We start from the raw sequence: 17,335 nt of genomic DNA, 5'->3' as shown, positions 1-17,335 counted from the left end.
CTCTGTGGTTCAACCCACAACATCACCCGCTTCCCTGTCTGCCTGGTAGGAAGGTGCAAATAATATATCTTTTAAAACCAGACTATGTAAGGACAAAAGCCGATGCAAAAATTTCCTGCTAGGTCTATCATATAGTAGGCCTGCAATACATTTTGCCTAATGTCTTTAATGTGGTCAGTGCCCTCCAGGTATATGCTTGGAGTATACTTCGTCTTCCCCTTGCAATAACTCTGTGAGGTAAGCTAGGCTGAGAGGCAGTGACTAGCCCAAGCTTGCCCTTTGAGCTCCATGGCCGAGTAAGGATTAGACTAGCATTGAATCAAATCTAAATGTCATAAAAGACCACATGAGAAAAACATTAAGTTGTTTGGGTTCCAGACAACAAACCTAGTAAAATAAACTGTGTAATCTGGAAACATTTGCAGCTTTTGTAAAATTCTTAACTGCATTTGCACCCTGCCTGTGTAACTGGATGACGAATGCTAAACTTAGACCACTGAAGAATTAGCTCCTCTTGGGACTGGGATTATGGCAACATCAAGCTTCGACGTTGCTTTGCTCAACTGCCTTTTCCAAGGCAAACCTCCAAATGGTGTTCTGCTACCTCATAAGGCCTCTTTGAAACTGGAAACATAGACCTATGAATTCTGGAAGCAAGAAGAGGCAGAGTGGAAGTTGGACTGGGACAACCGATCTCTGTGATCATGGGTAGGAGGAGGAGTTACGCTAAGACTAGACCATGTCATTACCGAGGAAGCAGGCTTAGTCGTTGTCTGAGGACTATCCCTGCCTCCAGGTCTGGTCCTGACCGGACGGATACTGGAATCAGCAAGGGATACCCACACGACCTGAAGGTGCTGCAGTGCAATGCCAGGTCAATGATCCATAAAACCATTGTGATCCATGATTTGATCGTGGATGGAGGATTTGACCTGGCATGTGTAACAGAAACTTGGTTGGATGAAGCAGATGGGCCTGTCCTTGCCGCTGCTTGTCCACCAGGTTTCTCTTACGCACAGCAACCCAGGCCTTGTGGGCAGGGAGGGGGGGTTGCAGTGATTTTTAGGAAGTCATTAGTTCGCACCAGGCATCCTATTGGAAAGACCCAGTTCTCTGAGTGCATGTTCTGGAAGTTGGGCAATAGGGGCAGTACAGGATTCGTATTGGTGTACCGACCTCCCCGCTGCACCAAGTATTCCCTGCCTGAGCTGCTTCAGGTCGTGTCGGATGTCCTCCTGGAGACACCTAGTTTGGTTGTCCTAGGGGATTTTAACATCCATGCCGACACGACCTTACAAGGGGCCGCTCGGGACTTCGTGGAAAACATGGCCTCCATGGGGCTGTCCCTGAATAAGTCTGGCCCAACTCATAGCCACGGGCATGCCTTAGACCTGGTGTTCACCTCTATGGATGTTGGTGATCTGATACTAAGTAAAAGTGAAACCAAAGAAGTGCCATGGTCAGATCACTTCCTGGTGCAACTGGACTTCTCTGCGACCCTTCCCCTCTGCAGGGAGGTGGGACCGATTCAGATGGTCCGCCCCCTCCATTAATTTAATGGATCCAAATGGTTTCCAGAGAGTGGTAGGGGATGTTTTATCCCATGTTGATGGCCTTTCAGCTGATTCCTTGGTGGCCCGCTGGAATGTGGAATTAACCAGGGCTATTGACTGTTTGGCTCCAAAGCGCCCTCTCCGATTGCATGGAGCCCGGAGAGCCCTGTGGTTTTCCACGGATCTGAGGGCAATGAAACAATCGTTGAGACGGCTAGAGCGCCGGTGGCGGATAACCCATTCTGAATCTGACTGGACACGGGTTAGAGCTCAATGGCGATAGTGACGGCGATAGCGACGGCGATAGCGATAGCGATAGCGACGGCGAAGAAGACATTCTTCACTGCCTCTATTGCATCTGCGGAAAACAGCAGCAGGAGACTCTTTCAGGTGGTTCGCAATTTAGCGGAACCACCTGCTCCATCAGGGCCCAGTACGGGTCACATGATCTCCTGCAATGACTTTGCAAAGTTTTTTGCAGATAAAGTCGCTCAGATTCGAGAAGAGGTAGATTCCACCGTGGGAGCAGGGCCACGGCGGGAGAGTGCTAGAGTCCTGTCTAGTCAAGTTGTGTGGGATCAATTCCAATCTGTTACCCCCGAGGATGTGGACAGGCTGCTTGGATGAGTGAAACCAAGCACTTATCTCCTTGATCCTTGCGCATCCTGGCTTATAAAAGCTAGCCGGGAAGGACTGGGTGATGGGCTTTGTGGGGTGGTGAATGCTTCCCTCCATGAGGGAGCCTTCCCAGACCCACTGAAAGAGGCGGTTATTAAACTGCTTCTTAAAAAACCATCTTTAGATGCGGCCACGATGGCCAACTATCGCCCAGTCTCAAATCTTCCATTCTTGGGCAAGGTGATTGAGCGAGTGGTTGCTGAACAACGCCAGGCACGCCTGGAAGAAGCGGACCATTTGGATCCCTTCCAGTCGGGATTCAGGCCTCATCATGGGACTGAAACTGCCTTGGTCGCGCTGGTTGATGATCTCCGGCGGGCTAGGGACAAAGATGAGAGCTGTTTCCTAGTTCTGCTGGATCTCTCAGCGGCGTTTGATACCATCGACCATAACATCTTTCTGGACCGTCTTGAGGGGCTGGGAGCTGGGAGCACTGTTATACAGTGGTTCCGCTCCTCCTTCCTGGGCCGTGTTCAGAAAGTGGTGGTGGGGGATGAGTGTTCAGACCCCTGGGCTCTCACTTGTGGGGTGCCTCAGGGTTCTGTCCTCTCCCCCATGCTTTTCAACATCTACATGAAGCCGCTGGGAGAGATCATCAGGGGATTTGGGCTGGGTGTTCATCAGTATGCGGATGATACCCAGCTCTATCTCTCTTTCATATCAGAACCAGTGAAGGCCCTGTGTGAGTGCCTGGAGGCAGTTGGAGGTTGGATGGCAGCTAACAGATTGAGGTTGAATCCTGACAAGACAGAAGTACTGTTTTGGGGGGACAGGAGGCGGGCAGGTGTAGAGGATTCCCTGGTCCTGAATGGGATAACTGTGCCCCTGAAGGACCAGGTGTGCAGCCTAGGAGTCATTTTGGACTCACAGCTGTCCATGGAGGCACAGGTCAAATCTGTGTCCAGGGCAGCTGTTTACCAGCTCCATCTGGTACGTAGGCTGAGACCCTATCTGCCTGCGGACTGCCTCACCAGAGTGGTGCATTCTCTGGTTATCTCCCGCTTGGATTACTGCAATGCACTCTACGTGGGGCTACCTTTGAAGGTGACCCGGAAACTACAACTAATCCAGAGCGTGGCAGCTAGACTGGTGACTGGGAGCGACCGCAGAGACCACATAACACCAGTCTTGAAAGACCTACATTGGCTCCCAGTACGTTTCCGAGCACAATTCAAAGTGTTGGTGCTGACCTTTAAAGTCCTAAACAGCCTTGGTCCAGTATATCTGAAGGAGCGTCTTCACCCCCATCGTTCTACCCGGACACTGAGGTCCAGCACCGAGGGCCTTCTGGCGGTTCCCTCACTGCGAGAAGCCAAGTTACAGGGAACCAGGCAGAGGGCCTTCTCAGTAGTGGCGCCTTCCCTGTGGAACACCCTCCCACCAGATGTCAAAGAGAACAACAACTACCAGGCTTTTAGAAGACATCTGAAGGCATCCCTGTTTAGGGGAGCTTTTAATGTTTGATGTATTTTAATATTCTTTTGGAAGCCGCCCAGAGTGGCTGGGGAAGCCCAGCCAGATGGGCGGGGTATAAATAATAATTTTATTATTATTATTATTATTATTATTATTATTATTATTATTATTATTATAGGTAGCAGGGGCAATGTACTTTTTTAAAAATCAAAAGCAAGCTTGATTCAGTTTGTCAGATATAAGTACAGTGGTACCTCAGTCTATGAACAGCCCTGTTAACGAACTATTCGGGATACAAAGTCTACAAAACCGGAAGTAGGTGTTCCAGAAGCCGAATGGAAGCAGAACGGCGGAAGGGCACCAGCAGCGGGAGGCCTCACTAGGGAAAGTGTGTCTCGGTTTAAGAAAGCTTTTGTTTAAGAACGGACTTCTGGAACGGATTGCGTTCGTAAACCAAGGTACTACTGTAGTGTCCCAAAGCCTGTAGGGATTGGATTGGGTTCCACCTTGGCTCTGACTTCTTTATATGGCTTCAGGCAAAGCACTCAAATTCATCAGCATCGGTTTTCCATTTGTAACCTGGGGAAAATTTATCTGTATATTCATAGAGTTTATAGACCACCCTGTAGCTGTTCCCTGGGGAGCTCACAAAAAATATCTCCTAGACTAGGGTTATTCTAAGAAGTAATTTAGATTTAGGGGCTTGTCGTGGAAGTAAGTAACTCAAGTTGAAGTCTAGGAAGAAAACTTGGTACTCTGAAGAGCTTTGCACATGGTCTTTTAGTATTTAGTTAGTTAGTTAGTCCTGTAGATCTCAGTTAATTGTCACATTAATTTGTGTGTCACATGTGATTTTAAGAGGCATTTACTTTAGAAATCAAAAGATAAAGTAGAACCTAAGCATTGATTTCTAATTTACATTGAAAGGGCTTTGGGTGTAGAGAACGATGGTGAAATTGGCATAGAGCAGAGGTGGGGAACCTTCTGCCAGGGGCCAAATGCACCCTCCACAGTCCTCTCTCTTTGAGCCTCAGGACTCTCCTCCTTCTAGGCTTCCTACTTAGCCAGAATCCCTCTTCCCAGGTCACACCTCCTCAGCGAATTCTCTCTCACTAGGCCAACTGTGTGCACCCTCTTTGCCGGAATATGTTAATTCAACTCTGTTTCTCACCTAGGTGGAGAATAGAGAGGAGTGTGTGAGTCTGTGTGCTGCTTCTTCCATTGTACAATGCTTGATTCTTATGTAAGGGAGGTAGCCTAGCAGCCTAGCAGTGGCAGCTAATGCTTCCTCCCAAACAGTAGGGCCGATCATAACTCTGGCTCCACCCCCAACCTCCACCTGCCATTGTATCTGCAAGTACATTTGCTGGCTGAATGGCAAAAGCACTGTGTTGGAACAACTAGGTCAGTGAAGAAGAACCTGCGTCCCTCCAGGTACAGTTGCAGGAGTAGCCAACATAGTGACCTCTGGGTGTTGTTGGGGATAGTAGTCCTGCAACATCTGGAGAGCATCAGGCTCCCCATCCATCAACTGAATGGATCATTCCCAGAAAATCAGGCTAAGAGTGATGATGATGATAATGATATGGTGTACAGGGATTCTGGAAATTGGGGGAGGTGTTACAGTGCAGTCCAAGAGGGGAGTCTTGTTGGCTAGGCAGCCCAGGACTTCCATATACACTGCCCAGGCTTGCGTCAGGGTGTGTGTGTGTGTGTGTGTGACCTTTGTGCTGCTAATACAGCAGTTTGGCTTCATCTCTGGAGTCACACACACTCCATTGTCTCTCGAGGCAGATGCAATAGTGCAACAGTAACGTGCTGTTCTGTGCCAAACTCATATTTGGAAATATGAGTAGAGTATAATAGCTGTTGATGACTAATAAAAGCTCCTCTTGTCATTAATTTTCAGTGTCTTTAGTTGTAGATGAGTTGCCAGCAAGCCAATTTTGTGTCTCAACCAAGAAACACATTTTAGAGCCTGTAGTAAAACTTAAATGGTAGTTAAACTGTGGGTGCTTCCTCTATCAAAGCATGTTTAACTTTTAAGCAGCACAAGATGCTGGTAGCCCAGCTCCTCCAGGCACCTCCTGCCCCTGACCTGTTCTAGCTGGGAAGACCTGTTTAGGAATTGGGCTCTGAGTTTTGGTTTTGATTTTCTTTCTTTCCTGTCCCTTTTCGTATGTGTGTTGGGATTTCATTTTGTATTTAGATTGCAAGCCTTCAGGTAGTGGCTGCCTTGCTTTGACTGTATGTAAGCCGCTCTTGGGAGCCTTTTTGGCTGAAGAGCATATTACAAATACTGTAAATAAATAAGAAAGAGATAGATGATAGATAGATAGATGATAGATAGATAGATAGATAGATGATACATAGATAGATGATACATATAGATAGATAGATAGATAGATAGATAGATAGATAGATAGATAGATGGATGATAGATAGATAAGATTCACAGTGTGGGAGCCTCACTCTCTCACATGTTAGCATGTGTGCATTCAGTGCTTGGCTCTTACAGCACAACCCTAACCACATTTACACAGAAGTATGTCCTGTTGAATTCAGTGGGGTTTATTCACAGGTAAGTGAGGTTAACAGCCTTTAGGGGTAAGTCCATTGAATTAAGTGGATTTACTCTGGGTATGACAGTTGAATTATCACCCTTTACATGTATCCTTGTATGGCAAATGCCATGTATGTAATTGTCTGACAAAGTTGCTGGCCACGGGATCAGATTTGGCATATTTTGTTTATTTTTTGGTCATCAGTCAATGCGACCCTTGTGTCCAGGATTTCTATGGCGTTCAAACTTCACTATGTGGAGGAAAATGTTTTGTAACAATTTACTGGTAAGAATAGTCATACTTGTGCAATAATGTGCCTGGACTAATAAACAGCAACTGTGGTTTTGACTAAGCTGCTCCTAATCTGCACATTCATGGCTTCCTCTTAGATGGCTGGCAGTGCTTCTTAGGATGATGCAATATCAACACTGGAAAATCCAGAACACCCAGGTCCCCCCCCCCCTGCACTCACCATTTCCTTCAATCCTTGATACATAATGCATATAATTAAGAGATTCTCAGGGATTGCTCCTGTCTTACCTTGTTTGCCTCTCTTGGCCTTCCTCAGGGTTGACAGGCTGCTTACAATATTGTCAAATATGGCTAAGAGTGAAGAATGGGAATAGCCCCAGTTGAAATCTTGCTTTAATCTTGTAATAAACTTATTAGGCAGCCTAATTCTCTCTCTCAGCCCAAGTATCTCCCCAGCTGCATTATATGGGGCAGAAATGCTTAGCATAATAGGTTGCAAGAAGTACTATGATAATGTAGGCAAAGTGCTTTGTGCTCTCAAAACCATTAGTAGCATTAATGATAGTATGGCTCTGTAATATAATGGCTAGGTTGGCATGTAAACTCCTGTGGCCCTGAGGTGCTGATTGAAAGCATCCTAGTCTGGGTTTCAACTAACCCCCATCTGTCATTGCATCTCACTTTGCCTCATGGGTGCACCAGCCCTGGCTGTAAGAGAAGGAACTGAGCGTATTAATTTTTGCGCTTGTGAACCTAGGTAAGGTAAAGGTACCCCTGCCCGTATGGGCCAGTCTTGCCAGACTCTAGGGTTGTGCGCTCATCTCACTCTATAGGCTGGGAGGCAGCGCTGTCCGCAGACACTTCCGGGTCATGTGGCCAGCGTGACAAGCTGCATCTGGCGAGCCAGTGCAGCACACGGAACGCCGTTTACCTTCCCGCTGGTAAACGGTCCCTATTTATCTACTTGCACCCGGGGGTGCTTTCGAACTGCTAGGTTGGCAGGCGCTGGGACCGATCGACGGGAGCGCACCCCGCCGCGGGGATTCGAATCGCCGACCATGCGATCGGCAAGTCCTAGGTGCTGAGGTTTTACCCACAGCGCCACCCGCGTCCCCCTTGTGAACCTAGGTACTTGTTCTTAAACTAGGATACTGCTGCCGAATACAATTTCCTGGGATTCACAAGTGGGGAGAGTGATGTTGCACTAATCTTAGTGATTGGCTACTGTCAGAACAGAGTTCTGGAGTAGATGAGCCTTTGGCTTCCTTCATCAGGGGCCTACTCAGGCCCTTGTGCCCTGATATGTGTGCCCTTGTTTCCTGTCACACATGGTGTCATGAATACATGAAATAAATGTGCTACTGTTTACTCTGTATGGCTGTGTTTAATTTGATAGACGTGATGTTCTTCCTTTTTCATCTTAGATTACAGTGGGTGTTGGCTATTCCTTGTTTTAATTATGTTGTTTAGACAGATGCCGGCGGTGTACCAGGAAACATACTTGTTTTGTTAGCCGAACTGGAGAACAAACCATTCTCATTCTATGAAAGATTGTTTTTGTTCTACATGTTGTTGCAGCAGAATCATTTTTCAGAAGTGTTCCCTTTGTGGTGATTATGTAAAACAGTAGAGGAACCCTGTCAGAAATGAATACTTTGTGTGTTTGTTTTTTACCTAAAACTGTTCAAAAAAATCACAGTTTAAAAATGTTTTCTGTGCAAGGTTTTTTCATTATCTTTAATAAATAATAATAGGTAACAAAATACATCCAAACGGAGCATAATACCTGTCAGCTGCATATTAAGAATATCCCTGGGATATATACTTACGATATCTAAATACAGACATGTGACTAAGATAGCAATGAGGATTAAACTAGCAAATGTTGTGGTATTAAATCTTTCCAGAAAGACATCTGGGATTCTGGTGGCATTAAATTGTCACCTTGCTTAACAACATGTGTCATAAAAGGCCCCCATGTTGCCATGGGGGCCTTTTATAAAACTTTTTAAAACAGTTGGCCAAAGTGTATGTTTAGCAGTTTGTGAAGATTTCTTTATGTTTTTGAGAGGATTTGCTGTTTATTTAAGACCCTTTCTAAGTAGTGTAATTTAGGGGTGGGTAGACTTCAGGCTGTATGGACCTACTTTGATTTTTCCTGTAGCTTTGAGAGTTACCAACCAGAGCCAGATGCAAAATGTTTGCATAGGTAGCCTCGGTATGTTTAGAAAGAAGGCATTTATTTTTAGGACTAGAAATGATCACACAGTCCTTTCTCCTGCACCAGCTAAACATTACAGTATACCGATCTACCACGATGCCTGAAATAAGGACGGTTGGCTTCACGGTTTTTCCTGTGTTGTGATTTTTGCATAGCGTGCACATACGCACACATACCGTATTTTTCGCCCTATAGGATGCACTTTTCCCATCCAAAAATGAAGGGGAAATGAAGGGGAGCGCTCCCGCTGCTTGCGGAGAGTGGCCTGCATGCTGAAGCCTGCGCTGCGCGCGCTGAGCTCAGCGCGTCAAGGCTTAGCGGACCTCTCCGCAAGCAGCGGGAGCCAGCACTGGGCTCCCACGGCTTGCAGAGAGCTGCCTGTTTGGGGGCTGGGGTGGGGGGAAGCCTGGGGGGAAAATAAACTAGGTGCGCCTTATGGGACGGTGTGTCCTATAGGGCGAAAAATACGGTACATCATGATTTGTGATACATTGCCAGATCAAAAATTATGAAACTGATATAATGATATGGGCTTCAAACCAGTTTTTGCCGATATATTGATCTATCACTCAGCCATACCAGGAGCTAAGCCATAGTTTGGCTCAAGCATTACATCTGAACCTGGGCCCATGATTTCTTTTGCTTCAAACAAACCAGGAATGGTAAGTCAAGAACAAACCTTGAAGATCCAAGAAAAAACAAGCAAAGCTTTGCAAGTAAACATCTGATGCTCTTGCAAATGTCAATTTAACCAGTCAATTCAGCATGAAATCTAAACAGCTGAACTCCTTGCAAACCAAAGTTAAGGGTAACAAAGCTTAAAAAATTGGCTCCATAATTAGTGGGAGGCTGTGATTGTTGTTCAGCGCACTTTCAGAAGAAGAAGAAAAGACCAAATGCATTATGGGCTATGTGCTGCAAATCAGAGGCTGTGAGTCACAATTGCTCACTTCCGAACATTTTCTAGTACCAGTGACAACCAGGAAACATTAATGATGAACCTGAAATGCAGTAGGGATAGCAGTACTTTACACCACAGTAATTATATGGGTTATTATCTCACATATTACGTGGCTCACACAACCTGTTAAGTGAGTGAATAAGCCCATGACCATAATTGTGTGTTTTTGCCCTAAGGCTTGACAATCAGTACCTATTAGTATCTATATCCTCAGCTGGGGATTGAAGACTCAAAAGCTTTTGCTTCTCTTGTGCCAGGATTTGAGTCCACAGTGACCCTTGAACTAGTCACCCAAGAGCACTGGTGAAGCTTTGGAACTGGAAAGCATTTCCGATCCGTTTTCCTGATGTGTGATTTCTTAAAACTGAAGGAGGCTGCCATGTTAATTTTTACACGCTCTACGAATGCATAGAAAGTTGAGCTGAAATATCTCCTGAATGGCTATTCTCAGATGCAGTTTGTAAATAAATGATGGCAGGATGCTTCTGAATACTAGCTGCTGAGAGTCACTGGTGGGAAGAGAACTATGGTCCTCAGGTCCTTCTTGTGGACTTCCCAAAGACATCTGGTTGGCCTATGTGAGACCAGAGTACTTGACTAGATGGGCCTTTTGCCTGATCCAGCAGGACTCCATCTATAGTGTTATGTTAATTTGTGCATAGTACTTACTGCTTTCTTTTCCTTCTTTCCCCAGCTACCTTTTGAATTGGAGGTCTATTACATTCAGCATGTCATGTTGTACATTGTTCCCATCTATCTACTGAATAAAAGAGGTATGTAGTGTGTGTGTGTGTGTGTGTGTGTGTAAGTGTGTAAGGCTTATTCGGAGATTTTTTAAGGCCCCCTACTTTGCATTTAAATTGTACACATTTTGTATACATATTTTATATGCCTTCGTCCCCTAAGTTTGGAGAGGTGCACAATCCAATTAGAGCACATCTATCAATCTGTATAGAAGTTGAGGCTTCCAAAGGAGGACTTTCCCCACCTCCATCCCTAGATACATTTATTCCATGTTATACTTGGGAAGCAGAACATGAAATCAGTGAGGCTAAAAGCCTGCTGGAACAGAAAAAAAAATTAATTTGGGAGCCTAGGGAGTTCGTAGGAAGGGGACAAACCATATAAAGCCTCACATTTCTTCATGGTCACTCTGATTTTTTGAACAAAGATCAAAGTGTGTGACACTCCCATCTGAAGACTGCTGCCTTGCATTACGATAGAGGTACCTCTTGCTGGTTTACAGCTATTTGCTGCCCTCTAGTGCTGGCCCGAGAGAGGTTGACCAGCTTGCCTTCTAAAATCCTGGTTGCCTTGGAGATATACACAAAGTTGTAGAGGGGGGCCAACTTTGCATTACAAAAGCCCATTGGAGGTTCTAGGCTGGTGAGCAGTACCTGACAACATGAGATCCAGGAGCTGTTGCCAGCATCTGTTCCACATACATGGGTTCTAGGAGTGTGGCGAGTGCCAGACCTTGTAGAACGGTTGCTTAGAAAGTGTGAATTCCTGATTAGCTTACTGGAAAGCAGTCAGAACTGCAAGAAAGGGAGAATATTCTCTAGCACAATTCACAGCAACTTAGTGTTTATTTTTCACCATTTCTTCTATGCATTTTCTCAACTTTGTTTATATATATTGGCTAAAAGATCCTATAACCTTCTCATCCCACCCAGCCCCACCACAACCCAGCAGATCTTTGTTCCCTAGCCCTTTGAGCTACTCTGCCTAGCCCTTTGGACTCACCTGAGCAGCACCTGGCTCCTGACCCTGCCTCTTACTCTCATTGACTCCTTTTGCTTGGCTGCAGTATGTTCTCGGACTTTGATAATGCACCTTGGTTGCCTGGATTAGATAGATAGATAGATAATTTTTTACGGTCAAAGACCAGCTCACATCGGTTGCCTGGATTAAGGAATATGTGTGTAAGATTGCCTGCTGTCCGGAGGTAAATTTTGCATTTGTAGCTTTTCTCTCTGGCCTTGGCCACCACTGCCATGTGGCCCTTGGAATCCTGGAGGGAATATGCATTCACAAATGTGCTCTAGATACACTTTTGAGCAGAGAAATATTCAAGGGGTGTCATTGCTCAATGGTACAATCCTTGGCATCTCCTGATAGAGCTGAGAGTGTCCTCTGCCTGAAACCCTTGAGAGCCTCTGCCAGTCAGCGCAGCTGGTGCTGAGATAGATAGACCAATGGCCTGGCTTTGTATAAGGAAGCTTCCTATGGTCCTAACCATGCCAGAACATTTGGGAGGTGTAGATGCTAATGGATAACTGCATTGATATTGGTGTAGCAGAACATTTGGATGATGCCAGTTTGTACTGGAATTTGCAAAGGTTAAATTCCTCAAGCATCCCAGAATCTTATGCTCTCTCATGCACATTCTCTCTCTCTCTCTCTCTCTCTCTCTCTCTCTCTCTCTCTCTCTCTCTCTCTCTCTCTCTCTCTCTCTCTCCCTCCCCTCCCCTCCCCTCCCCTCCCCTCCCCTCCCTATCCTGATACCAAAATGACAATTGCTGCACATTTTGCACCCCTTTTTGACTTTAAAAGCAAGCTGCACAAGGGAGTCACGTGTGCTGCAATTGCTTGGCTTTGTCTCTCTTAACACAAGGTGTTGAATGTGTGACTGATCCCTGGGGTTCTGTCTTGGCTTTCTTCCTGCTAGCTCTGTATAGGGAGGTGGTGCTTGATTTTGTGTGTGTGTGTGTGTGTGTGTGTATGTGTGTCAGCACCAAAACATCCAATCCTTCACTTGCAGGCTGAAGTGGTACAGCCCAACAATTATTTCACCACTCAGTGCTGCTGATTACATAGCTTGCTGCTCAGCCTTAGGACATTTTCACATGTGAGATTTAAATTGCGTCTTCTGATATGTGCTGGTGCAGGAAAGCAGTGGTGCAAATGAGCTGAGGCTGTCTTACAGTTGCATCACAACCTGTCTCACACAAGAGCTCCCGCATGCCTCTGGTTGCGAGCACTGAACATTTAAAGCACATCACTCCTCCCAAAGAATCCTGGGAGCAATCGTTTACCCTCTACAGGTCTGCAATTCCCAGCATCCTGGACAAACTACAGTTCCCAGGATTGTTGGAGGGAAGTCATGTGCTTTTAATGTGTGGCTTGATTGCAGTCTCTGTCTAGGAAAGTTCCCTTTAAGTTCAAAGTTTGTGTGTGTGGCCTGTATCACCCAGCAGGAGGAGCCAGAGCTCTCTCTTCTGTCGAAGAGGATGTGGCTGCTCCTTTTGGTGCCTTTTTTCAGCTTAATGCCACCATTTGTTTAGAGTACCATTTACAGATACTGAAGCCCATGAGTGCAAGAGTAGCAAGAGGGCTGGTGCAACGCCCCCTCCCCACAGTAGCATTACACATTATGTATGTACAGGTAACTCACAACTTATGCACATTAAACTTGTGCACGTTCAGCTTTACGCACTTAGCAAAACAATTTTTTAAAATTAGAAAGGGAGCAGAATGCGGACAGGTGTCCGGGGTGGGGGGGTGGGGTGGAAATACTTTGTCAATCCCACCCACCATTGCACCCAATGTGTTTTGACTAAACACAATTTTGGCTTTACACACTATCCCTGGAGCATGACCTCAGTGTGAGTTGAGAGTCATGTGCATAATATTGCTATACAGTGGTACCTCGGGTTAAGAACTTAATTCGTTCTGGAGGTCCATTCTTAACCTGAAACCGTTCTTAACCTGAAGCACCACTTTAGCTAATGGGGCCTCCTGCTGCCGCCACGCCGCCAGAGCACGATTTCTGTTCTTATCCTGAAGCAAAGTTCTTAACCCGAGGTAATATTTCTGGGTTAGTGGAGTCTGTAACCTGAAGCGTGTGTAACCTGAAGCATATGTAACCAGAGGTACCACTGTAAAGGCTTGTTGTAGGTGCTAGAATTCAATTAAGGATTGAGTGTTATCAGACCCCCAAGTGTTAGAAAGTCATCAATAACAGTGTGTATTAAGATGTGTGTTAGAAGCTTTTAACCCAGGGGTCCGCAGCCTTTTTCAGCCGTGGGCCAGTCCACTGTCCCTCAGACCATGTGGTGGGCTGGACTATATTTTGAAAAAATATATAAACGAATTCCTATGCCCCAGAGATGCATTTTAAATAAAAGCACACATTCTGCTCATGTAAAAACACACTGATTCCCGGACCGTCCACGGGCTGGATTGAGAAGGTGATTGGCCACATCCGGCCCCCGGGCCTTAGGTTGCCTACCCCTGTTTTAACCCTTTGGAATTAGCCTGTGTGAAAAACTAAGGCAAACTGCCTGAATCGTGTATTAGACACTTCACCCCCTCGCTTGCTTGCTTGTTTGTTTATTTATTTTCTTGCTTGTTTATTTATTTTCTTGCTTGTTTATTATATTTTCTTGCTTGTTTATTTATTTATTTTCTAAATGCATTTTTATATTTTATACATATATTTACTTCTAACGTGATTTTTCTTTTGTCTTGTTATCCACCAGTCTGTGTATAAATACGGAATTCTTACTCTTTTATTTCCTGATGTCTAGATAATACTTTATTTAGCTATTTCCTGTGTTTTATGATGCAGAATCTCGCTTTGTATTTTTGTGACTGATTTTTATGTATAATGTTTATTCTGACACCGAGGAAGAAGCTGTGTTTAGTTAATTGTGTTTTGTAGAATGTGTATGGGGGTTGTTGGTATTTTTAGCTTTCATCTTTTATTTAAGATGTGTTAACCTACCGGTACATTGTAGGACGCGGGTGGCACTGTGGTTTAAACCACTCTGCCGCTTGAACTTGCCTATCGAAAGATTGGTGGGGATTCCTGCCTACCTAGCAGTTTGAAAGTACTCAGTGCAAGCAGATAAATAGGTACCGCTCCAGCAGGAAGGTAAATGGTGTTTCTGTGCGCTGCTCTGGTTTTGCCAGAAGTGGCTTAGTCATGCTGGCCACATGATCCAGAAAAACTGTCTGCGGAAGCGGACAGACGCTGGTTCCCTCGGCCTGTAAAGCAAGATGAGCGCTGCAACCCCAGAGTCGTTTGCGACTGGACTTAACTGTCAGGGGTCCCTTTACCTTTTTAACCTACATTGTAAAATACTTAGGTTTGTTTGTTTGTTTCCTTATGTGCTCTTTTACCATAAAAATCTCACAGTGGGCTGCAACAATAAAATATACAATATTAAAACAGGGAAAGTGTAAAAATAATTAAAAGCAGTTCCATAAAACAATACAATTTTTTTTCTTAAAGAAGAAATACATGTACAAAAACAGTTAATATTTCCAGTAATTGTTGTCAGGGTGGGTTACCACAATATGACGTACTGTTAAAAACAAATAAATCATTACAGTCAAAACAGAACTCACTATTCTGCCTGTCTAGTTCTGGACACCACAATTTAAATGGGATATTGAGAAGCTGGAATGTGTGCAGATAAGAGCAGCCAAATTGATCAGGGTTATGGAAACCAAGGCCTATGATAGGCATAGGCAAACCTGGCCTTTCAGATGTTTTGGGACTACAACTCCCATCATCCCTAGCTTAACAGGACCAGTGGTCAGGGATGATGGGAATTGTAGTCCCAAAACATTCGAAGGGTCGAGTTTGCCTATGCCTGGTTTATGAGGAATGGTGGAAAGAGCTGGGTATGTTTAGCCTGGATAAGAGGAGACTGAGAGGAGATATGATAGCCATCTTCAAATATCTGAAGGGCTGCCACATGGAAGATGGAGCAGACTTGTGTTCGCCTGCTCCGGAAGGTAGGACTTGAAGCAATGGATTCAGATTACAAGAAAGAAGATTCTGACTAAACATCAGGAATACCTTTCAGATTAGAAAAGCTATTCGACTGTTAAATGGACAACTTTGGAAGGTGGTTGGCTCTCCTTCATAGGAGTTTTTAAAGCAGAGGTTGTATGGCCTTCTATCTGAGATGCTTTAGTTAAGATACCTGCACTGCAGGGGGTGGGAATCAGTGACCATTGGGGCCCCTTTTTACACTATAGTTCTGTGAATCTTGCTTCAGCGAAAGAGGTGTGCAGGGAGACCTCTCAACTGCAGTTTCGTAGCAATGCTAAGGTGCGTGCTGTATTCTTGGACAAAATCTGTTTACTAAACTGGTGTGGCGGGACGCGGGTGGCGCTTTGGATTAAACCACAGAGCCTAGGACTTGCCCATCAGAAGGTTGGTGGTTTGAATCCCCACGACGGGGTGAGCTCCCGTTGCTCAGTCCCTGCTCCTGCCCATCTAGCAGTTTGAAAGCACGTCAAAGTGCAAGTAGATAAATAGGTACTGCTCCAGTGGGAAGGTAAACGGCTTTTCCGTGTGCTGCTCTGGTTCGCCAGAAGCGGCTTAGTCATGCTGGCCACATGACCCGGAAGCTGTACGCCGGCTCCCTCAGCCAATAAAGCGAGATGAGCGCCACAACCCCAGAGTCGGTCACGACTCGACCTAATGGTCGTGGTATCTTTAGCTTTACCTGTTGGCCTGGGTTGGGTCATCTCATGTTATCTCTTTTCTGATGCAAGTGACATTTTAAAAAGTCAGTCTGGGATGAAGCTTCCAATGTTGCATGTTGTTTTTGCTCACACCTAGAAATGTGAAGGAATAAACTGGCTTCCTAATGGTCTCCTAAGCTCTGGAAGCATCTGAACAGTGTTGAGGCATCCATGTTGGGAGAAATATACAGGGAATTCATGGCAGTGATATGCTTTATTTATTTAGCACTAAACTTGAAATAAATTTGTATTTTGCCCCTTAGAATATTCCAGGCATCCAAATGTGTGGTTTTGCTTGTTTTGCATAACATGGCTCCTTCTCATTCTGTATTTCAGTTGTTCAAAGAACACAGCAGTGGTGGTGAAGCAGTTTGAGGAAGGGGGAGAAGGACTAGGTTGGAGGAAATTAAACTTAATGAGAGGCCAGGAGGAGTAGCCAGGAAGCAGGGAAATTGCTTTTGAAGACTGATGAAAAATGGTCTATATGTGCAATCAATCAATGAAAAGAGAGAGAGCAAAACTAACCTAATTTTAGTTGTCTTCCTCTCCCACCCTCTGCTTTTATCACCAGTATTTCCATACATGACCTTGCTAATGGAGCCGCAAACAATAAGTTTCAGCCCTATCCAGAGAGAGAATTTCATTAAGGAGATAAGCAACCATAAACTGAAGATGAAAGGCTAGAAGGGAGTGAGTTGCATTTGAAAGCCTTCCAATGTTTTGCTTCCTTCTCCAGCTGGCTGAAACATGCACCATTTGTTCGGAACTGTTTTGAGCATGCTGTGGATTTTAATTTTTATTTTAAGTAGGGATGTATCTGTGCTGGAAATCCAGGAGTAAGTCAGGAGCCTCTGGGGCAGTTTCTACTAGGTGTATACTATTTGTGGGTCTGAACTACCGTATTTTTCGCTCTATAGGACGCACCCGACCATAGGATGCACCTAGTTTTAGAGGGGGAGAACAAGAAAAAAAAATTCTCTCCCTCTCTGCGCAGCGCCCCTTCAGCTGCGGGAGAAACGGAGCCCCTTCCATTTCTCCTCCTGCTTCACTGAAGGGGTGCTGCGCAGAGTGGAAAAGCTGCGCAGCGCCTCTCCAGCGAAGCGAAGCCAGGAGAGCAAGAGGGATCGGTACGCACCGATCCCTCTCGCTCTCCTGGCTTCAGGCGGCTATCCCTGAAGCCAGGAGAGTCTTGCTCTCCTGGCTT

General features: G+C 45.4%; 1 protein-coding gene and 1 long non-coding RNA gene across 8 annotated transcripts in view; both read left to right on the top strand.

The window, feature by feature from the left end:
* The window catches only part of TMEM164 (transmembrane protein 164), a 57,835-nt gene that overhangs the window by 32,395 nt on the left and 8,105 nt on the right, over positions 1-17,335 (top strand). For all 7 annotated transcript variants that reach the window (XM_081897485.1, XM_081897487.1, XM_081897484.1 and 4 more), the window contains exon 5: positions 10,340-10,418. In XM_081897485.1, coding sequence (XP_081753611.1) covers positions 10,340-10,418 — 79 coding nt within the window. The remainder of the gene's footprint in view (positions 1-10,339; positions 10,419-17,335) is intronic.
* LOC309362071 lies at positions 5,808-8,854 on the top strand. The gene is made up of 3 exons (XR_014164770.1): positions 5,808-5,948; positions 6,070-7,220; positions 7,592-8,854. It is a non-coding gene; the product is annotated as an uncharacterized lncRNA (long non-coding RNA).

This window comes from Podarcis melisellensis (assembly GCF_964234715.1).
Source record: "Podarcis melisellensis genome assembly, chromosome: Z".
Classification (NCBI taxonomy): domain Eukaryota; kingdom Metazoa; phylum Chordata; class Lepidosauria; order Squamata; family Lacertidae; genus Podarcis; species Podarcis melisellensis.
This window is presented reverse-complemented; position numbering and strand designations above follow the sequence as displayed.